The 24376-nt window shown below is 40.1% G+C and overlaps 1 protein-coding gene across 3 annotated transcripts in view; it reads right to left on the reverse strand.

Moving 5' to 3' along the window:
* The window catches only part of si:dkey-225n22.4 (collagen alpha-1(XXI) chain), a 60416-nt gene that overhangs the window by 20380 nt on the left and 15660 nt on the right, over nucleotides 1–24376 (reverse strand). For all 3 annotated transcript variants that reach the window (XM_041066067.1, XM_041066066.1, XM_041066065.1), the window contains exons 15-21: nucleotides 23607–23660; nucleotides 23460–23513; nucleotides 22225–22278; nucleotides 21830–21883; nucleotides 11362–11415; nucleotides 3139–3174; nucleotides 3000–3044 (exon numbers count right to left, since the gene is read on the reverse strand). In XM_041066067.1, the coding sequence (XP_040922001.1) occupies nucleotides 3000–3044; nucleotides 3139–3174; nucleotides 11362–11415; nucleotides 21830–21883; nucleotides 22225–22278; nucleotides 23460–23513; nucleotides 23607–23660 (351 nt within the window). The remainder of the gene's footprint in view (nucleotides 1–2999; nucleotides 3045–3138; nucleotides 3175–11361; nucleotides 11416–21829; nucleotides 21884–22224; nucleotides 22279–23459; nucleotides 23514–23606; nucleotides 23661–24376) is intronic.

Here is a 24376-nt window from a genome sequence, read left to right on the forward strand (position 1 = left end):
GAGGCACTGAGGAAGAAATGAGATGGCTCAGGTCCACAAGCACACACACACTCACGCATACACATACACACACTCACACACAAACACATTCACGGAACAAACTCATGCAGGTCCACATTTGCACACTTGGGCATGTAAACACACACTGAGTTTGCATATTCAACAAAGCATTGCTCTATCAAGAACCCAGCTTGAAGCCGTGTGTTAGCTGATCTATCTCCCCACTTGTCTTCACCACAGAAGAAAAACACACACAAATTAATCTACTGTCTTGTAAACTGATTGACTGCAAGGGTCAAGACAAGTGACATGAGCCTTTTTCAATAAAATACCAAAGCATAAAGAAATTTTAAAATAATTAACAATCATCATGACTTTAATATTGTTGTACAAATCGGAGTATTTGTTGACATATGGTCCAAAAAGTTCCTAATATTAGTACGAACCAATCCCAATTCTAAATATTCAGTATTGCAAATATGTTACTATAATTCCAGTAGAGTATGAAGATCCCAATATCTAACTCTGTTAGTTGTTGTTTCCCGCCTGTTTGATTACCTGGCCCCGCCCTAATGTGTTGCACCTGTTTCCCATTGTCTCTCTCCGCCCCCTCATGTATTTTAGTTGTGTCTTCCCCTTTGTTCTGTTTCAGTTTGTCTTTGTCCTTTGAGTCAAGCATTCCAGCCTGTTCTCTCTGTGTGTTTCCAGTGTTAATATAGACCTTGCTTCTCCCTTGTGATTTCCAGAGTTAGCCTTTCGATTTGGCTACCTCTGCCTGTTCCTACTGGTTTACCGTGTACCCACCCTTGCCTGTTAATAAGCCTGCCTTTACTTTCCACCCTTTGAGTTGTCGTCTTCGAATTGTCCTGTTGAGTCCTTGGTCTGAGCCCTGCCTGATAAATGGAGCTTTTTTTAGCATGACCTGTGACCTCAAAAACTAATGTAGTTCATTAATGATATGTTCCTGAGCCTTGAAAGTAACCCTGCATAAAAGTTACAGCACAACTGCACAACTGCAAATGTTTGTTGGGACTCAAGTAGCTGTTTGTACGTGAAATCTTTTTTTTCATTGACTTTTAGTTAATGAAAGTATTACATGTTGGTAGAATCAAATACAAAATTTGATCGTTTGTTGTGGGAACACAGCGATCGTGACAGCACAGGGATATGAAGCACATCATGTCAATCAACAGGAAACAAACCGTTGCATGTCTATTGATAAACAAGGAGCTGAACCGGGAGTGGGAACATTTGAAATGCCAAATTTGATTGGTGTCGGTTGGGTCATCGAACATTTAGTTTGACTTCTATGCATATTTGTCATCACAAAATTGTATGTGGTTGCCTAGATACCAGGGGTGGCTCATGCTACCTCCTCCTCCTCCCGACTATGTGTGGATGTGTGTGTCTGTATCAGTGTGTCACATAAGTCAGAGGCCCACTGCAGGCATAATGTCATAGCAGTTCTCCTTTCTGCTGATAAAAATAGAAAGAGTAGGATGAAGACTAAAAGAAGAAGCTTGTGGTTGTGGAAAGGTGACCTCTGTGCTCTTGGTTGTGTGCAGCAGACCAACAGCTTTTAGTCTTTATGTTTCATACATTGGATCAGATTACAGAAGAGGTACTGAAACATTTTTGGTTTGATATGTTGATCCATGATCATCCACCAATAGATTTTAACAGGTTTATGAAATGCAAATGTGTCCTTGTCCTCAATGTGTGAGACACGATCAATGTCCCTCCATGATTCACTGAACCTATTCTTTACTCCATGTGTCTGTACTGCTTCTTTTTACCACAAGAGGGCTGCAGAGCCCATGAACACAGCACCCAATCATCACCATAGAGGAGTGTGTGCTCACAATGCTCTGCTGTAATTCCATCTGTCCCTGTGTAATCTTGTTTACCAGAGGGGGGGTGCCCTTACTGTGTGTACAGCCATAACCCCACACGCACTCATCTGACTTTGACTCTAAATTAACAACCACTCACCACCTTAATGGCATTGCTAAATAAATCAAATGGACTCATATGGCGCCCGGCCCAAATTAATGATCTCATTATAAGCCCACTGCAGAGACGGTAATGTGAGCAGGTTTGTGTGTGGAGTACTAGTCCAGGAGATTAGACCACATTGCTCAAAGACGGACGTGAAAGCAGATAGAGCCTGTCACCCACTTGTTACAGTACATAGGTAACCGCTGGGGATACGCTTTAGATTTGTGGATCCCATGAGGCTTAAATGAGGGCTAAGTAGACATGGACATGGACTTGGATCAGAAATGTGGTCCCTTGTGGAAAGCCAGTGTGGACTAACTGTGTTGGACCCTACAGGGCTTCTTGGGGATATGGTTTTTTTTTTTCTTTGGGCAGGGGGAGATTTTTTTTTTCTCCCAGTTTTGAATGCCAGATTCCCTCTGCAGTCCTTATCACTGCTGATGGCCTACGGAGGCTGTACAGAGACGTGTGCCATCTCCGTGTTGCTTCCCTTTACCTGCCAGCAAAGAGCTTCACGGTGAGGGAATAAAGGCCTCAGTATGCTTTAAACAAACTAGACTGTAGGACGTCGGAGTAAGGGGAAAACTGTCTGCAGCTGTAGCAAATGGTCACACTTTTGTGAGACAAAAAGTCTGTCAATGTAGTCTTCGTCTTCTGACTGCATCCCACCGCATCCCCAAACTCTCTCCAAGAATTCAGTTTCTTGTGCATGTGTTTTTAGTCTGAACTAAAATAAGAAACAAGTATCCAGCTGAGCTCCACTAAGTACGTTCAAGCCCCATATGTGCAGGCTCACTGACATAGTTATGGTCCCATGTGACACTAAATGCCTTCATACTGTGTTGAAAAGACCCCATGTGAGGATACATCCTCTCTTATGCAAGGTCATTTTGTTGATTATTGTAGATGAGTGTTCTCATGCAGAATGTTGAGACTTGAGAAGAATCATTTCAGCATCTTGAAGTAAATTGAAAGAGAGTTGCTTTTAAAGCCAGTGTTACCTTTATTCCAGGTAGTCCCTGTGGCCCAGGCAACCCTGGCTCTCCCTAAAAAGACATCCAAGAACACAGAAAATAAACGGATGAGGGTGACTTCAAGTCCCCAACAACACCGACAAGTTACTTTCAGGTTAGATTTTACCTTTGGACCCACTTCGCCAGGAGGTCCTACGACACCCTGTGGACAACGCAAAGAAAGAAAGAAAGACAAGATTACACAATGTTGCATCAGGTTTTCAGTCCAGTTCCAGTGAGATGTCTTGGATATATTTTTTGTTTTACTCTGATCTTTTGAATACACTGTAATTCAGTTTACTTTATTTCACCAGAATAATCCCCTCAGTATTAACAGTACCTTCCAGGACAAAAACAAGACACATTTGAAAGCCTGTGGACCAGTTTGTTCCTGGCCTAGCGGACCTGTCTAGCTAATTTTACATTGTGCCGCCATGATACTGCAATATTGCTTTTGAATGCTGCATTTTGGACTGCAGGGAGTTTCAGGATTCCTCCTCCTTAAATGCACTGGGGATGCAGTATGATATACAGATTTACAGACCACTGTCAGTACGGTTACTTTAAAGAAAAGTTTGACAGTTTGGGAAGTATGTGTATTCACTCTTTTGCCAAGAGTGAGATGAGAAGATCGACCCCATTTAACATGTACACACAAAATATGAAGCTACAGCTTCAGTTGTAGTAGCCTAGTATAAAGACAGGAAACTGGACGTAGAAGTTGAATTTTACCATAAAGCAGACCTGCTCACTAATCTGCTGTGCTACTCACAATAGCCTAAAACACCAGAAATGTTGCAAAATCTCTTACCAGTCTTACAGTATTCATTTCTAAACTCTTTTGTACAATTGCTCATTTTCAAAAATCTTGATAGATAACATTTTTCTTCAGTACAACTCACAACCAGTCTTTCAAACAATCTGCTGATTCACCATATCTTTTCATTCTCTTCTCACAACCAGGAGCACAAACTACACAAGGAGGCTGAGAAGCAGCTGGGAGTGAAAAAGAGAAAATGAGAGGCTCCACTCATGTATGGAGAGAATTCAATATTCAATTACCCCATATTGTCTACCACAAACAAGCAGCTGGCATTGTATACCCAACCATCAAAACATCTTAAAACATCATGAGAAATACTAATAACAGACAGCCTGTGTAGACGTGTGATGGTTGGGTATGAACTGGTATTTTCCTGCAGCGTAGTTATTTCCTCAGTTGTGCCAGTTTGGTATGTTGGACTGAATCCAAATGTTCACCTTGTGGAATTGCCGACTGCGCCTTCGCCAACTTTTGTCACACATACAGTGACGTGCTCACCGTCATCACGTCAAGACTTTGCAAAACCAGCACGACATGAAGCATTTAGCAAAGCAGTGAGATTGTAATGATGGATCCTGGATTAAAATCAAACCAAAATCTGAGTTTCAGCTACAGGCAACACTACTTGGTTCGACATGCCATGCTTCAACACTGTTTTTGGACATTTTTGTAGGAAATCCAGGTCCAATACATGACTTTGCCGCTTTCCAAACTATGCTATGCCTGGCTATTTCCTTGTAAGTGATGGGAGCTATCTGTATCTCAAGCAACCAATTTCCATCATAACACCTTTGAGGCAGCCGCTAGGGGATAGAATCAAACAGTGTTTCAACAGGCACTGTGCTGAGGCTCCGTCAGTGACTGAGCAGGCCTTTGGAGTGATGAAAACAAGATGCAGAGTGTCTGTTTAAAACCCTGCAAGTGGAAACACTTTTGCTCTGAGGTCACTCTTGTATTACCTGTGTGTCGTGGTAAGAGACCATTGAGGAGGACCTTCTGCCAGAGGATTCTGGTCCTCCAGAAAGTTTTTGTGTAAGTGCACAAAATCATAAAATACTCAAATGTTTGTAAATACTGATAAATGAACAATTCTTACCAGCTCTGCGCCCCACAGTAGTTATTTAAAAATATGATAAATTTATTAGCTCTGAAACAACAGACACAGTGTTCTCTGTAAGCTCAGTTTCAGCACGGTCCTCTGATGTATACTGACCTCAGAGTCCGCTGCACTCTGCACTGTGGTCTGTTAAGATGCTGCTAACGCTATTTGAAAGTCATATTCTGACAGTGGAAGAAGGAAAAAAGGATGGAGGAGGCCAAGGATGTTTTTCATTATTCTGCTATGAAACGTCATGAGGGGGCACGGCTGCAGCAGGAATACACAGAGCCAGCAGACCTGGTTTCAGCAAACCACCATGCATAAGATAATAAATAAAAGAGCACAATGAATGTATCCAGACAGAGTCAATGAAATGATTTTTCTAAAACTCTTTTCAAGTAAGTGTAAGTAAAAGTAAGTACATGTAATTGATTAAATGTAAATTATTACTACTGTGGAGACCCTGTGTGTGTCTGTGTGTGTGTTTGAGCTTTTCACCCTGGTCTCCTTCCGGAAGGAGTGGGAGTTGTTACACCGCGTTCTGATGAGGAAATGAGCTCCACTGTTCTGATAATGAGCAGGAGAGCAACAGCAGGAGAACAGAGCGGGCCAGGCTGCTGGCTCTGACACAGCCTGGCTCTCAAAACTCAAAACTCATTGTCTGATTGTTGGACTTTACTTTTTTTTTCTTTTTTTAAAATTTAATTAGTCTGTCTTTCTGCCCATCAGCAATGCAGAGATTTTCATTTTCACCTTTTAATCAGGAGCATTAGAACATGAAATTTTGGCACAGACTATTAAGTGATATGATTACTATGTCATGAATGTACTACATCAGATTCAGGCGCTGGCTGCATAAACAGTATGGCCATCATTAATTATATAAGTACTCTTTAACAAGGTGTCTGCACCACAGCTGTGTAATGGAACAGAAATGATTCCAGCCTCCGCTCAAGGTTACTTGCTTGTTCTGAGGCTTTTGACCACATCCCACTGACTTCATGACCGAGTTTGCTCCGTTGTCATGTAAACGTAGATGTTAAAATTTTCCAATATTGTGAGCACTTCTTAGTCTTTTTATCAAAGTTGACTTAGCCAGCACAGGTGTCCACATGAGCGACAACTGCTCAAGCTTCAGCACACATTTACACATTACTGTGACCTTTTCACACATGGTGGTGAAAGAATTACACTAATGTACCTTTCATGATTATCTTTTCAACTTTGGCATATAGCAGAAAACTGCCATCCCTGCCACCCTGTCCCCTAGAAATCATGTTTCTATACAACTAAACTGAAACGGCAAACCCATTTTGTTGGAACCATAACTGCAACCAGATAGATACTGAACAGGTAGATACTGAACTTATCAGTAAAATGTTCAAAGACATAATTTCTAGGAAACAGGGAAACATCGTGTGACAAAATAATTTTTTTTCAGTGGTGGTTTGAATAAATGTTTCTCCTTCAAAGAACTCAACACTCATCCCTCAGTTTGATTGATTAAAGCAGCTCTAATCAATAATGTTATGTTAATAGTGAGGAAATGAACAGGTGGAATGACACAGGTCATTATCACCTTATCCTCACACAGAAGTATCCCTGGACTCTGCAGCTACTCTCGCACAAATTCAAAATCTACATAAAAATGGTGGAAGTCTTATTAAATGTATATCACTGTAACACAAAGATGTCTGGTTGTTACGACTTTCGCATCTTGTACAGTAAAACCCCACAGTCTGGAAACTGTCGTGTGAACCTAAGAGATAGTGCTGATATAAGGTTTTTGAGTAAATATGAATAGGGGTTACATTATGCGGTGTCTTGTCATGTCATGCACCACCTGTCAGATGTACATGATTTATGATGGTTAAAGGCTTTGGAAAGGCGTCTGTGTGACTCTCCACCTGTTATGCAAACACAAATGGATCATACAGGAGGATCAAAGTGATTTGGATTCAGACTATGTGAACCTGCACTGATTATTCCACTACAGACAAGTGTGCTGCGTGTGTATGTGTGATAAAGTAAACTAAGTGTGGTCCCTGGGGTTTAAAGTAAGTCTGATGGATCCCGGTATCAGCAGGTGTCTGACATGGTGGCTTTACTTTGGGAACAACAGTGAGGATGTTTAGCATCAAAGAGACATCCTGTGTGCTTTCGGTTGTCTTCTCCTAATCTTTCTGTCTGTAAAAGATTTAGTCAATGTCATATTCCAGTGTCAGATCAAACAAACAGATTTGAATTTAATTAAAATGATTTGTCAGATTGTGGAGGCAGGAAATGTGGATTTAAATGTGAGATGAAATATGAGAAGCATCAATTTTTCCTGGTAAAAACATGAGCGCAGATGTGGGTGATAGCAAATATTTTACCTAGAAAAAAACTCACAAACACATTAGAAAGAAGCGGGTCCTGCATCGTAACATTCGTCTTACTCATCCATCTCTCAGCAGCGTACCCGCAAGTGTATGGATGAGGATATATGAGCTGTCTTTAGCAGATCCTGGCTATCGACACATCATCATACCTTGAACCTGAGGTGAGCAGAGGGCAGAACAGTGAAGGGTAGGACGACAGATGAACTGGGAGGCCAGAGGAGGCATGGAGAGGAGACAATGACAAAGAAGACCAAACACTTTAACTGACTTATTCTAAATATTCTGGACCAAACAACAGCTGTGAATCAGTTGGGGACTGTCAGAACAGATCAAAATAAGGAAAAAACTCCCTTTATGCTAAAACTTGTTACTCAGAAAAGTAGTTCTGCTGCTCTTGTTTCTTTAAAAAAAGTATTGGGTTCCACCAGTTTTGTTCGGCAGCAATACTATGATGAGTATCATCAACAGGCAGCATGGTATAGTACAATCAAATAGAGGAGGCCTATTTTTGTTATGGTGGCCTCAGCTTGTGGTGATGAGAACCAATGCCAAACCTGTGCTATAGCCTTGCCTTGAATGTTATAACATCATTAAATGAACACCAATGTCATTTACATATGAATTGACTGTGAAATCTGGAAGAAACAACACAGCTCTGAAAGTTGTTTTTTTCCATCTTTGGTGTACAAGAAGCAAATTAGATTTAAAGAAAAAATCCTGTTTATAGCTGTTCCAGGTCTGTTTATCTTCAGTCAGACTCAGAAACAAGCATTTGAAATCTTAGCTTTTTGGAAAGCTGTAGGAGGCCCACACATCTGCCCTGCTATATATTGTTGTGAATGAGTCCTTGTTTCCCGAAATCTCTACAGTGGAGGTGGCGGGTGCAAATTTAGCACGACCCATTGAGTCACAATAGCTACACTTATGGGAAATACACCAGGGTGAAATGAACTGGAATAATCCTTTAAGTACCTAATTAAGTATAAAGATTTAATGATCTGTTTGGCTCTGTATGAATATCTTTCATGTAAATTAAATACTTTTTGTCCAGCATTTTGGGAAATATGACTATTTACCATTTTCCCTTGAGTGAGATGAGAGGATCCGTGCTTAAAGAGTGGACGTAGAGAATGGCAACCATCTCTCCCTAATCTTAACCTTAGAACCTTACAAATGGACAACCACCAATCAGACCTTTATGGCAGAGCCACCAGATGGAAGGCATCCCTCACTAAAAGGCACATGACAGCCCACCAGGAGTTTTCCAAAAGGCACTTAAATGACTGTCACACCATGAGGAAGACTGAACTGTATGGAGTAAACCACTGGTCCTCACCTTATGAATGCCGTCCCTAAGGTCAAACACGATGGTGGCAGCATTATGCAGCGAGGATGTTTTTTCTACGACAGGGACTGAGAGACTAGTCAGGATAGAAGGGCAGATGGATGCAGAAAAATACAGAAGAAGCAGATCAGTGGGAAAACTCCTGTGAAAGTCCTGAAGTGGTCAAGCTACCAACTGAGCATCTCTGGAGAGGCCTGAAAATGGCTGCGCACAGATGTTCCCCATTCAACCTCGCTGAGCTTGAATAATTCTTCCAAGAAGAATGGTAGAAACTTTCTAAAGAAAGGTGTGCCAAGCTGGCACGATTATTCCCAAGAAGACTCGATGCTAGCACTGCTGCCAAGTGCGCTTTCAACAAGTACGACTGCAATGTGTGTGTAGACTGAGCCTGAGAAAAACAATAATAAATCAGTCCATTTTAGTCTGAACCAGAACAAAATATAGAAAACTTGAATGGGTCTGAAAACTTTCCAGATGCACTGTACATTAACAAAATATTCAGTCAAAAAGAAACTGCAAACTGTTCTGCAGACACCTTCACTGGCAGAGCTGCTTGCTGCAAGTCTAGATCCATTTAATGTAATACATGTAAGAGTTGTTTGCCTGTTTGTGTCTCACTTTGTGTGATAATCAAACACCCTGAAATGAACATGGAGACAGTTTTATGCAGCCTCAGTTACAAGGCAATTACAACTGGGACAACGTAGTATAGTAAAACTATTTACAATAATAAAACCTGTGTTCATTGTTTGTGTTTCGCAGCTTTCCATGTAAACATCAGCTTGATTAAGAAGGGAGGGGATTTGTTTTGGGATGCAGTGGGGAGCTGCTCTGCACGCAATGCTGTCTGCTACAGTGAAACTGACCAAGACAGATATCCACCACACAGCAAGATGTGTGGTGTGTGTGTGTGTGTGTGTGTGTGTGTGTGTGTGTGTGTGTGTGTGTGTGTGTGTGTGTGTGTGTGTGTGTGCTTGTTTGTTTGTGCACACATGTAATACATGTGTACCTCTGTGTGTGTGCTGTGCTTTAGATGGGTGTGCTGTTATGGGGTGTGACAGTGATGAGTTTACCAGTCCGACTCTTGCAGACATGGGATGTAAAAGTGTGAACCATTTAAAGTACATAAACATAACACTCAATAGTTGTGTTGTTCCAAAGAGCCTTTTAGCCGGAGGCCTTTAAGTAATAAATGTTGACTTATAAATAAACCTGTGTTTTATTTTTATTCCAGTCTTTTCACTGCCTGATATAAAAGGCTATTAAAAAAAACAGAATGGCCCAAAAAAAAAAAAATCATGTTTGTATTATCAAAGTTTATTTATATCTAATTTTACATCCCTGCACCTGCAGTATGATGTCTCCTGTGAGTTGCATAGATATGGTCGAGTGCACATAATGCTGCCTGGTTTAACGGTTTTTTCAACAGACCAGATGTTAAGTATGACTACTGGCATGAGAGCGGCAGTGAACCAGGAAACCTAATGTTAAAAGCACATGGGTTCAACCTTACGCAATTTTAAAAATGAGGAATGATCAAAGTCAAAGCAGCAGAAGCCAAGACATTCCGACAGTTAGTCACTAATATAGGTCAAGTTAAAAAAAAAAAAAAAAAACATCCTACCAGTACTTCCTCAAATACAACTCAGCCCTGCTTTTCATTAGACCCTGCCTGACCGCTAAGTGCCCGCATATTTCACACGCCACACCTGCTGTGTAATGCATGTTTTTCTGTTACAAATGTGTTGTCTCCAAGGCCAAACTGAGATAAACCTGAGGACACAGTCAAGGTTATTTTCTCAGGTACAAAGAATCAACTTTGGCATTTAAAACTGGCACAGTGTCCCCGTTCACTGAATTAACAGCAAGACTAATGTGGTTTTAAAAACAATATCAGGTTTATTTTACTGTTTTTTGCAAAGCATTCTCCACAGATGGTTCCAGGAGAAATGCTGCCTTCCTAGAAATCAGCTATTTGACAGGTGAAAAAAAAAAAATCTTACTGTTTTAAAAAAGCGGTTGTTGCCACCGAAGTAACCGCCCCAGGAGACTGCATCATTAGTTTTATTATTAGTTATCATAAAATTGCAAATTACAAATCACAGATCTCATGTGTCTTTTAGTAGAGTGCAAGCTTGAAACAGATATTTTATGTAAGTCATTCAGCTTTTTGTTTTCTGCTTTGTATTAGTGCAATACTGTTACCCAACTGATATTGTTTCATTACAACAACCTGAACCCGTCTGCTGATACTCACTGTCCGTGTGTGTGTGTGTGTGTGTGTGTTCAGTGAGTTTACTAGCACACAGCAGTGTGTAAAAGCGGCAATGAATCTGAGCTCTCATGTTTATGTCCTGATTATTCTTCCCTTCAAATCTTTATGGGACCACTTAAAAACTAGCTGCTTGTTATATCCACAGAATGCTGAGTTAACAGGAATTATGTTTTCTAAGCAGTCTCTGCATTCATCAGCAGCTGTAACACTGAGCACTTAGTCATTAATTATGGTTTAATAATTTGCATGAATACATTTATCTCTTTTTTCTGACCACTGTAGTTGTTGTATTTTCACTGTAGTAGTGTTTTAGCTTTAATATCAAGCAAACGGGCAAATAACTGATGGATATGACATGTTTACCCTGTAAAATCACTTCATGCAGGCTAAGATGTAAGCCAAGTATATATGATCAGTGTCAACTTACCGGGGCACCTGGAGCTCCAGCAGCACCAACCAACCCTGAATCTCCGTTCTCTCCCTGAGGACACAACAGAAATGTCAGCGGTTTTATGAATAAGTTCCGTCATTTCCAGAGGGTAGCATTAGTTATATAGTATCTGTCATCTGATCATCGTCACAGTACACAGTTCAGCAGTACTATAGAGCAAAGGGGAATCAGTGCTTCTGGCTTTGTGAGCAAGTGAGTGAAAGAACACATGAGTAAATGAGTGGTTTTGTGCATGAGCTTCTTTCTGCATCCATGTAACAGTAATAAAACAGTCTGGAATAAATAATGTAATCATACTTGCCAAATTTTGAAAACAAACCCATGCTCAACACTTGAAAAGCAAGGCCTTTCAATTTTAATGAGTAAACCTTATTATAACATTATTAAAAATTATTATAAATCTCATTAATTTGCACAAACAAATGTAAAGGCACTGGGTTGATTAAAGATCACATGACAAGCCCCTTTCTAGCCATCAACAGACTTTCACTGTCCGTGAAAGTCTGTTGAATTTGTGCATTTTGAATTTAAAGGGAAACTTTGGATTTGGTGGTGGTACAGTACTGACGCAGGGGCAGCTTGTGGTGTGGCGAGTCCTGTGGCCAGAGATCTTGCCGCAAGCCAGCAGCTTGTTAAAATAAAAATGAACGGCAACAAACAAAACACATTTTAACCCTGTGAGCCCGTACGTATCATATATGATACCCACATTTCTGGGACTCATTGCATCACCATCAAGCATAAACTTTGCATTTAACCCTTTTAGATGAACTCTTATGCTCGTATACTGACTCCTGGTAGACACTCCTCACTTTTCTAAATGTTTTGACATGTGTGATACAAACAAAAAATATACTTAGAATTTTTTTTTTTTAATTTTTTTTTTTTACATTTTGTCAAAGGGACAAATAAAGAGTTCATATTTGAAAAATTAGAATTTTCTGACCATTCTTTCATAGTTCAGGTCTCACAGGGTTAAACCACAACACAACATGCAAATAAAGTGGAAACCATTCCTTACTGTTTAACTATATTTGTTGAATGTATTACGATGCAAGTGGTATGTGAACATGTTCCAGTGTGTGCCACTGTAATGCACCAGCACTGGCAATGACCATGTGAAACAAACTGTAAAACATATATTATATGGTGCTGCAGACCATTCATTTGTCAAGTTACATGGTTTTCTCTGCAGAACTCTGACAGTTCTGCTCACTCTTTAAGTACATGAGATTCACATAACAGACACGTCAACGTTGTTATCGTCCCAACATACACACTTCATATTTTCTCTGGTTTTTGGAGCATCAAACGTCATCACACCAGTTTAATCTGAAAGTTTACGTCTGGATCTGTACAAATCTGTTTTTGCATTAATTATTTTACATGTGATCATGTTCGAAATAACTGATCTCACTCTAATATAACATCTCTTAGATTCAGTATGTGTTGTGGCTTCATAAATAAATCAAATCAAACAATAGTCACCAAAAAACTAAAGTCCTGGGGTGTCTGGTGGTGAAAGACAACACTGGCAAATTTTTTTTTTTTTTTAATTTTTGTGAACAAACCTCATGACAACACCGAAACCGACAATATGTCTGTTTCTCAATTGTTTTTTCTTTTCCTACATTGTCTGTAGCACTCAGTTCCACTTCCACTGGTTCCTACTGAATCCATACATTTTTTAAATGGGTTACAAACATACACATATACTTTAAAAAATTCTCAGTAATTTCATAAAACAGCTGGTCACTGTAGTCTTTATGAAAAATTAGTCAAACAAGAGGAAATAGGACTGCCAAAATAAAAGGGATTATAACAATTCAGCCAGCAAATTCTAGCATGAATCATGTTTTCAGGATCTTAAATTTAGAAAAAGATGAATTAATTTCAGCAGTCTGTCTCAGCTGCAGCTCAGTTGAGGAGTGAAAGAAACTGGATGGAAATTGAACATTACACCTAGATTACAGGCTAATCCAGACTAAAAATTAAAAGACAGACTCGACTGAAGATACATTATTTAATGTGGACTGACGCTAACTGTAGTCATCATCCCCACAGCAGTCTCACACGTTAGGTTTCATTCAGGGTTGTAAAGGCTCAGCTTTGCAGTATAAAATGTAATCAGATGTGACCTGACCTCTTGACTGAATGCTGAACGAGGGGGTATGCTGAACATGTTCCACGCATGTTCCATTTTAAAGAGCACCTGAGTTAAATCCTTCTTTCAACATGTTCCCTCTTATGGTTCACAGCACGCCTAAAGGTCTAACGGCTGGTGTCAGACACTCTTCTGTCTTAACCACTACAGGTGTTAACGTGCTTAAACGTGATGACAGATTTGTTTTCTCTACATGGCCCGCTGCTGTGTGTAGCCATGCTGCTGCTGTTCAGGAGATGACAGCATTGGTTGTTTTATTTGTGGGTCCAAACATTTGGACCAGATTTTGCAAATTTGTACAACTGTTAGATGAACTGGCATGAAATTTGTCTGCGATGATGTGAGGTGATTTAAGTTGACTGGTTCTTCATTTGATTAACCTTGACTCACTCCATGGTCTAACTTTAGTCCTTGTTCAGTGCAGCACTTGAAGTGTGCTATGACACCATGGGGTATAAAGCCCTTTCCCTCTTGTTTGAGTTCTCTGCAGACACCGAGGTTACCAGGTCTCTCCAACATGTATTTTTAAGTGCCAAGCTCTGCATGTTGGCAGTGAGGAAACAACTGAATTAGCTCTCCACTGCATCTGTTTTCTTTTGAAGTGTCTCGCCACACTACGCACACAAACCCATAAGAGCAGCAGACCTCATAATTACACAGCCAAGACGCCCACAACGGCCCAATAAATGACAAGATGGCATAAATCTCTGGATGTCTAGAACAAGAGAAAATAGACAAGTGCTCTGACACCGTCCTTTCATGTAAGCAGACTAATCTGCCACTTCACCCTGCCACATATTGTTAAAGGCTGAGAAGACTGACTGCTTGACGTCTTTAAGCTCAACTATACTTGGATGATTTTAAGCTGAAGATCTGAAAGAGAAGTCCATAAAAGAAACAGACACAAAGCAGAGAAACACAAGAACACACAGTAGACTCTATCTCTGACCACATCCTTTTATAAGAGTGGATCAAACTAAACAGTGGTTTGCTCGCTCGATTTGCTTTACCAGTCAATCTATGTTCCATCGCTCACCAATGGTCGCGAGTTTTGGGAAGTGACCCGATCAATGAAAGATCAGATACAAGCAGCCGAATTGAGTTTGCTTTGCAGGATGGCTGTGGATAGAGTGCGCTCGGAGTAGATCTACTGCTCCTTTGTGTCAAAAGGATCTTGTTGAAGTGGTTTAGGCATCTGATAAGGATTGCTCCTGGCCTCCCTTTAGTGGTTTTCTGGTCACAACCAAATGGGAGGAGAAGAGACCCAGAACATGCTGGAGGGATTACGCATCCCATCGGGCCTGGGAACGCCTTGGGATCCCCCAGGAAGGAGCTAGAAGATGTGGCTTGGGAGATGTTTCTGGGAAGTCTTTGATGCTGTATCAGATGTCTCCCTCTTCATACACAGGGATACTGTATTTTCTCAACATATCTGCTAATACAGGTTGTTTGCACATTGAGATAAAATGTCTCAATCACTTGTCGGCCACTGTGCACTGACTTTAACCAGCCTATCATAATCAGGAAAAACATCTGCTGCTGTATCAGGCTCTTTACTAAACTCCAGTTGCTCCAATATAACACAGAAAGGTCAACATGTCCCAGACGGTTAAATGGTTGGTTCAGTCAAATGTCTCACTTTGCTACTGTCCACCTGAGAAATAGTCCCTACAACAACCGTTGACAGCGCGTTCAGTGTTCAGAGTTACAGAGACATCTTTCTGAAAAGAAATGCTGCTGTACGAGTACGAACTACAGGGGAGCCGCGGGGAGCGGAGCATGGCTCCTCTTAATCAGACATAAGCTCCCCTGAAAACAAGATTAATGAAATTTGTTTTTATATATCTTCATCATCATGAATCATGCGGAAAATGAAGCTATAATTATTATGATCTATGATTCGTGCATGTGGGTGATTCATAACTAATTCGCTTTAACAAAGATACCGGCAGACTTGCTATTTCTCGCCATCACCATTGAAGTGTGGTGGTGCAGTATCATAAACTCTACTCACTTTGACTCAAAGATCAGATTAAAAAAAAAAAAACTGTGCCCTGCTTTAGTTGGCTGTAGTGTTCATACGATGTTTGATGTTTCGATACTCGTGTGGAGGTTTGATGTGCTCATTAGCTGATCACGACATATCAGATGTGCTGACACTGGCCAATATGCTTGCAGCTTTGAGAGTCACAGTCAGTTCTCTTTTTGAGGCACGTGCAAGCAGCTTGGTTTTCCTTCTCACCTTTGAAAAACTGAAAATAAAATAGGCCAGCTAATGTATGAACCATGACACTTTGGAGTATGAAGGTGTACCTAATCCACACAGGACAGTGGACTGGTAAAATGGTCCTTTTCTCCCTCTGTCCACAATAAAGTTTAGAACTGTTCTGACTGAAATGAGCAGCATCTCTCTCTCTCTCTCTATGTGCTTCTGTAGTGCTGAAAGATGCAGAGCAGTCATATTCTTAACACGTTTTCTCTTTAACATTGGTTGAAAAAATGCTCAGTTTTCCACCAAATCTGTGGAAAACTATTGAACCATAAATGGTTAATTTCTTGACATAAGTGTCTCTGACTAAACTTGAAATTCAAGCATATGTCAACAGACTTTGTAAACCACATTTTTTTTTTTTTTTACTCCACGTTATACCATGCCCCTTTCCTCCTCTATAGAATCTTTAGAAAACCTGCCAACTGCCACAGGCCCGCCTGTCCACCCTCCACGACAAAAATAGATGGAAAAAAAAAAGAGGACCGTCAGCAAGTACGGGGTTGGCTGATTAATTCTAACCTCAAATGATGTCACTTTACTCCAGAAAGCATGTCTGTGCACTCTACCATTATAAATAGTATGTCCTGTGTGTGTGTGTGTGTTTCAGGGTGGGGGTCAGTATGTGATTTTTCATATTTATTCAACAAACAGATATTTGAGAAAGACTATAGTGTGTACCCCAAATACTTCAAATAAGAGAGGCCAAAATACTGAAACTAGCCTATTTTTGAATACAATGAATTATCTTGAATTTTCTGCAGCCTGACTGGATTGTCTTCCATGTGACAATAATAACAAAAATACATACATATCGTGACATTGTCCAGAGAATCTGCAGGTTGAGAAAATCACCAGATTTTGTGCAAAAAAATTCAACCACAACATCCAGATTCTAATGTACTGGGTGCAACAAACTCACAACCTAATTTAAAGGCCCTTGATTTTTATGTGAGCAACTTATTTTGCAAGCATAAGAGCTCCCAAAACTTTTACAATATTTCTATTTGAAATGCAATTGAGAAATTATCAGCTAATCTATTTTAATTCGTTCATTGACTAAGTTTCTTCCAGATAAATATTTTTTTTGGTTTGTTTTTTTTTATCCTTACACTTTTCTTATCTGTTCTGTTCAGTTTAAACATTCAGTTTACCACTTCAGTATTTTCTCCTTCAAGCACGTGACCCCTGGGGCGGCCTCTGTACATCTGTACTTGTGGTGAACAGCTGACATTTTGAAGGTCTAACAGCCTGAAGGATAGAGAAGCTGTAACTTACACATGTAGTTAAGAGGTCTCTGAACTTGCTAAACTAAATTACAAGCACAAGGGTTAAAAATAAACCCAACTTAAACCCACAGTGGCCTCTTTAAAGTTTGTATACAAAAACTATTGTCATGTATTTGCTCATTTAAGAAACATACAGTAATCTAAAGCAGCCGGTCGTCTCCTTACATGTGAAAACACATTTCTGTCAATGCTGTTCATCCTTTTAGTTTGTCCTGGTTTTTTAAAAGAACCTATGAGAGAGAATTTTGATGGTCTTCCCATTCTCTGTGTTCTTACAGGTAACAATTCCACTATTACTAATTACAGGGAAAGTGTTTGTGATATATCTTTATCTCTCTGTGACATGAAAACCTCACACAGCTGCATCTGAAAATCCATAATTTTGGGTGTAGAAAACTCAATGCCTGATAATAAGAGACCTATGTCAACCATAAAGCTGATAATTTTAACTTCCTTCACTTGAGTGTGAAACATCAAATCCAAAAGCGCTTACAAGTTTATATATGTTGCTGAAAGACAGCAGCTTTCTGTGTATGTGTGCTTGGGATTGTGTGTGTGTGATTAAAGACCACACTGCCAGCCTGAAGCCTTATACAGTACATCTAAGTTTAGGCCTCATTAACATTCAATGGAGCTGTCATGGATGGGTAGACAGAAATTCTTTACAGTCGATGGGAGATGTTTCCTCAGGCGGTGACCACACTGGGAGCTAATTTGGTTCTGCACAGATCACATCCGTTGTTTTTTTGTTTTTGTTTTTTTTCACAACTTTACTATCACTGGGTGTTCTCTCTTTGGAGGCTGTGTGGGAATTGTAATTGTAATTTCAGGTGTATTTACAGGCCCTACTCTGACCATTTTCACAGCATCTGTAATATTAAAAATGTACCAATACCAAGGACCAATACCAAGGGCCAACATCCATGTACAGATAAGCTTTATGTACAGTATTTATACCTTAGGCTACTAATAACAGCTTTTTAAGCCAATCAAACAAACAAACTAAACTTTCCTATAGCACAATCACTGCTGCTTTGACACACTGAGCCCAGTAGTCAATTTTGGAGACTGAGGTTATGTTTCCAGTATTGCCCTTATGAAATAACAAATACTTGATTTTCATTTGGCTGATTCCAGTATTTCAAAACTCCAAATTTAAATCCATTTAAATTCCTTCAACAAAATTGATAAAGACTATAATTATATTCCTGGCTGTGGAGGGGCCGCTTTGAAACAGCACTTTCTCCTTAATGTAGTGAAATAATATGGGAAAAGTGAGTCACATCTGTTTCACGCCAACCAAGCCCAGTCAACCACATCGTGATCATGAAATCATCATGAAATTACTAATGTTATTAATAACATTCTCAGTACACCCCATGCTTTTGCAGCCGGTGTCTGTTGTATATAAAAACTACTCGCACAGTCAACACTGAGATTGGTCAAAGAAGTCCTTGTAGAGCCCAGAGTCTGATCACCACCAGACACCAGAACAAAAAAAACACACACACATTCACAAAGACAGCTGAGGAAGTCTTTAACACGGCTAATTGTCAGCGAAATCAGCCTTAAGTGCTCCAGACTCGCCTCACTGTGGCTTGAGAAAGATGTAATGGCTTCACTCTATTGACTTCTTGTGCTAGAGCTGAACTGAAACCTTGTTAGACCTGCGATGCTTTCAGCTCGCCCGTGGTCTATTTATCTTTGGACCAAGGTAAATGTCAGTAAATACTGGAGAAAAAACTATCATATGTACCCAAAATACTTCAAAATAAGTGAGGCCAAAATACTTCATGTGTTTGCTGCAGCTTTTCATAACTGGCCAGTTATGAATCGGGTCAAAGCAAGTTAGATTCATGGCAAACATATTGCATCTGATACCATATGATTTCCAGAACATGAAAAGCGTGAGATAGAGAGGGAGATATCAGATTGAGAAAAAAATATCTCAGGGGTTTAAATGTCACATCCAACATGCTTGGAAGTGTCACATAATCAAATAATAATGCACGTGGACATATAAACCCAGTATTCACCAAAAGCACTGTGCCCTTTCAACCCCTACAATACACTCAATAAGCATTAGTCCTAAGAGCACACATTGCTGTGTTCTGATAACGTCAGACTGTTTTCTGTTAATCATTAAGACGCTCAATGTTCCCTGACATTGTTGCAGGAGGAAAGTCAGGTTGTTTGTTGGTCTTGCGGCATCTGTGAAGCAAATCAGGTCTGGTCAACACCAGCTTGTTCCAGGAATCTGTGATAAGTTAACAATCTGGTAAGTACCTGCCAGTCTTAACAGACGTTTGTGTTTTGAAACGTGCTGCTACCATTACTGTTAAGACGTAATATGCCAAATTAATCTTACAAAATACCCTCAAAGTGTTTCTTTTATCAAAGTGCACAACACTGCACACCTGAACACAATATGAAAAATACTCCTTTACAATTAAAGGCCCATCATTCGGTTGCTATCCATACTACTATCGTTGGTGCAGTACCATGTAAGTTGCATTTTAATGTTGCAGCTGAATGAGATGGAGTGCATTTCCATCCAGCAGTACATCTACATGATGTACTGCTTTTTTACTGATATTATTAAGATACTGTCAGATACTATAGTGGGGTAAGAACTAGGTCTGTAAATTGTACTGATGTTACTTTCCACCAACAACTGGTTTCATTAGCAGTTGATGTCGGGAAAGCAGGAGAAAAGCCGAGGTAAATGATAGCATCCGCGGCAATTAGTAACCTCCATAAAGCCAACAACCTTCTTAATCCTTAAATTACTATCTAACAACCCTGTCTTCAGTGTTTATACACAACTGATTTCCAACAGCGATTTATGTAATTCCAGTGGTAACATACCACACTAGTGCAGGAAGTAGTGTGATTTTCATACAGCACAGGGAGGTCAGGGTGGGGAGGTTAGGGCAGAGGATGGGCGTACAAAGCACTTTAACACTGGAGGGTTGAGCTCATGTCCCATCTTATCCTTGATACCAGCTTTGATCAGCTTTGATTTATGACAAAGATCTTTCCTTTAGCCAGAGGCTTTCAGTTTGCAGTTTTAGTTTATATATTCTGCATTCACATACAGTCTAAACATTCTGCAGGCTATTGGGTGCCAGTTTTTACTGGCATCTCATCTAACTCTCCAGCAGGAGAGGTACCACTCCCAACATGTTAATCAGTGAGCTTTAGAGTTGCTGGCAGGTGGATTGTGTTACCACTGGACATTGTTTCCCCCCTTTTCCAGCCTTTGTGTTCAGCTAAACTAACTGGCTACTGACATTAGCCTTATATTTAATGTAAATTAAAGAGACTGGCATCAACCTTCTCATCCAGTTTTCTCATTTCCCAAACGAACAAATGCAAAATAATGAAAACAATTCTTAAAAGGACTGGTTGAACTAGTTAAAATCAGGAAACAGTCTGGTTCAGAGTTGGTTGGCAGTTGGTTGGTGTTTGTGTCTTTCAAAAGTTTCAAAAGTAACCCGACAGTTTGCTGCTTACTGTCTTTCCTAAACACATTTACCACACATCCTCTGCACCTTCCTGCCCCCCTCCCCGTGCATGTCCACACATGGACGCCAACTGTGTGCTGTTTCAGCTCACTGTGCACCACCACCCTCCACTTGGTGTAGAACACTTCCAGATTCTTGGGGAAAGTAGTTTATTATGATAACAGGAAGAGTCCTAAATTACTGAGCAGTGTGGCTGCGAGTCAAACTGGTAGAGCACTCAAAGGAGTTCAGAGAAGGCTCAAAATAGCATCACAAACTTGTAGCTGGTGGGCGTGCTCGCCTGCTTGCAGATGTGAGCATGTGCTCTTTCATTTAGCCACTTGTTCTTTTCAAGTTACCACAGCGGGAACGTCCCACTGTACGCACACGGCCGACAATCCAGCAGAGGTGTTAATTTCATTAACTGACAGAAGCAGAAAGTGTTTTCAGATTTACTGTGTGACATTGTGTAACACTGATGCATGCGAGGCTGTATGTTGGTCTTCCTGATACTTCTATGCCTAACACAGGAAAAGATTCTGCTTGTTTATATATCTTGTTATGAGACTCAATGTTCCACAGTTTGTGTTTGACGCCCTCAGAGCTTTAAATCCCAACAGTGTGGCTACATTATGCAGCACAGTCAGGCAATGAAATTTTGCTGTTTTAAGACAAGAACTTAATTTTCTGGCTTTTAATTATTTCATTATTCTGCATGCACATGTTCAGATTCTTGCAAATATCTCATATGGCAAAGACCCACACTGAGGTTTTTGCATGTTGCAGTCCATTTACTGCAAATCATGTTTGCTTTGCATTTATTGTTCATATTTTTTTATGAAAAGAGTTTAGAACAGTGATTGGCTATAATTCTAAACAGCCATTGGTTATACTGTTTTTCATAGAATGAAAATGAATTTCTAGCAGATAAAACTTTCTTTGATTAAATGGTAAGAAGTAAGTAATCATACCTGCTTTGAATTTTAAATTGTTATTTTAGTGAGGATACTTGAACACTGACTGCAAATCAGGCCCTGTCAAATACACCAAGGATGGAGCTCACTAATGCTCTTGTGGCTGAATGGGACCAAATCCCTGCAGCCAGGAAAGCTTTTCCAGAAGAGTGGAGGCTGTTATAGCAGTGTATTAATGCCTGTGGTTTTGGCATGAGATGTTCAACAGTCAAGGAGTGTAATGTTTGCATGTCCACACTGACCTTTGGTCCTGGTGGACCAACTAGTCCACCGGTGCCCGGTAGTCCTGGCTCCCCCTGCATTGGACAACAAACACACTCTGTGGGCCAAATCCAACACTATTACAGTATTTATCTGTCTTACCACAAACACTGCACTGCTAAGACTGCGGCTAACACACACGCTCTGAGCATTAGAATGCCAAACCACTAGAATAAGGGTTCTGTTCTCTTTACTTCTATTCATAGTAGAATTATTTACTGTACATCTGGCTTCGTGTGGTTAGGTTGTCCAGCATGCTGGTTAATTTTTATAAACTAGTAGCTCAGATTTCAAGCTTTTACACCCTATAAATGTCAGTTAGCCAAGCTTAATAGATATTGTAGACAAGTGACTGTTAAACAGAACAAGATCTTACCACTGATCCAGCCTCTCCCGGAGGTCCCGGTTCACCTCTATCACCAGGTAGACCCTGTATAAAAAAAAACAACATGTACTTAATTAAAATAGAATGAAAATTTCTTTATCATTGGATCCAGATTACTACTATGAGATCTTTGAATGTTGGTGGTAAAATTACTCTGCCATATCTAGTAGTCGTGGTGGGGAGGACAGGTCAGTGTGGTAGCCAGGCACGGCTGATTCTCGCCATCCAAATACATGTAAATACTTGATTCAATCAATTAAAATTGATGATTTTTGGCATTATTTTCTTATCCAGAGAGAATTACAGGTGAATAATATCCTCAATTCATCATCAAAAAACCATCAGAACAAATAACGATACCTGACTGGCAAAGAGTCAGGTCATATGGCTGTGCAAGAGGAGCTCCAGGATGTAGTTAGACTTTATGTTGGATTAAGAGACTTCAACTAATTTTCAGCTTCCATTTTAAAAGTACACAAGAGCTAATTATGTACTATACCATATAAACAATACAGGATACACTTTACATGCTCTGTATAGATCTTTAATAACCACTTTTTTTGAACATTTAAGCCAAATCTGGGCTTGAGTGCAATGGGAAACTACAGTAAAAGAAGCAGCTGCAGATCTGAAGACCTGAAGTTTACATCACACCCTCTCACAGCTGCAACACTGATGGAAATTTTTTTTAAAAACAAAAAAAAAAAAAAATAACACTTTGGTTGTAACTGTGGTTCATATGTGTACTCAACAGAATAGTTGAGTATTCAATTAAGTATTCAATGATTCATTCAAGCCCTGAATGATGTCAGTTGATTTAAGTATTTAGTCACATTATTTACAATTCATTTAAGTTGTGTAAGTTTTAGGCACATAATCTAATTAATAAACAGAGCTTGATAATAATGTCGGACAATAGCAAATGTAAGACAGGTGGCCAGCAATTGGAGACCAATCCCATTAAAAAAAAAAACAAAACAGTGAAGCTCACTTTATTATGAATGGACCAGTAGCACTGATTGAGCTGCTCACTATGTTGCTTGAAGCTGCATTGTACCATGAGGGCAGGAGTGTTGGAGGGTGGGAGGTCCCTAATGTGGCACCTTAACTATTAGACTACAATGGGGACCCCCAACAAATAACAACACATAACAACTTTAGTTTGAAGTTGTTAGATCTTTGCCTGGTAGACGTCTTTATAGTGAGATGAACAAAAGTCGTCTCACCTTAGGTCCAGGGGGTCCTGGTTCTCCTGGTAAGCCTGGTTCCCCCATGTCTCCCTGAGCAGCATCAGTAGAATAAGGTAACTGTCAGTACTGGCAGCAGATTAGAAAAGCCACAGTACAGATACAACTGCTGCTTCAAGGACTTACCTTGCTTCCTTGTAGACCAGGATCCCCACTCAGTCCTGAAGGGCCACTTTCACCCTGCACAGCCAGGAGAAGACAGTAGTTAAGAGCTCATAATCATGAGTCAGAAGTGCATTCACCAAACTGAACAAGCAATGTTACCACATTAAAAATCCATTATGTGGTTTGTAAATCATGATAATGGAAATTTTGAAGCAGTACCATCCAAACGGCTGAGCTGAGATGGCTCTATAGTTTACGATATTCCAATACTAAACAAACCACTCAGTGAGTATGATCATGCCCAGAATGTCTACCCTGCTACAAGGACAGAAATGTTTGATGAAAACAATCAATATTTAAGAGGAGCACAACCAAGAAACCTTGCTCTAATGGCCTGAGAGGCCCGGTGGACGAGAGGATGAGAAACATACTGATATATTGTGGAGCCAAGTTGAGTAAAGCCTTAAAACCACTTAAAAGATATTGATCTAATGGAGCTAAATTTACCAGGCACCCAGTGTGATAGAAGCCATCACTTGGGTAATATAGGAACCCTGTGAAGTCTCAGTAGTGCAGCAGAATTTTGACCTAAATGCAATGATGCTACAGAAATTTGGCTTAAGCAGTGCATTTCAATAGTCAAGACATGAAGAGACAAAGCAACTTATGTTTGATTGTTTCTCAAGTAAAAATAGCAAAACTGAATAAATGACTTGATGTCTTTGCCTGGGAATCAAAAACCCTGATCCTGGTTCTGCAGACCAGAGGTGAGGGGGTCTTCTCACACAGGC

Source organism: Toxotes jaculatrix, chromosome 20 (genome assembly GCF_017976425.1).
Source record: "Toxotes jaculatrix isolate fToxJac2 chromosome 20, fToxJac2.pri, whole genome shotgun sequence".
Lineage (NCBI taxonomy): Eukaryota > Metazoa > Chordata > Actinopteri > Toxotidae > Toxotes > Toxotes jaculatrix.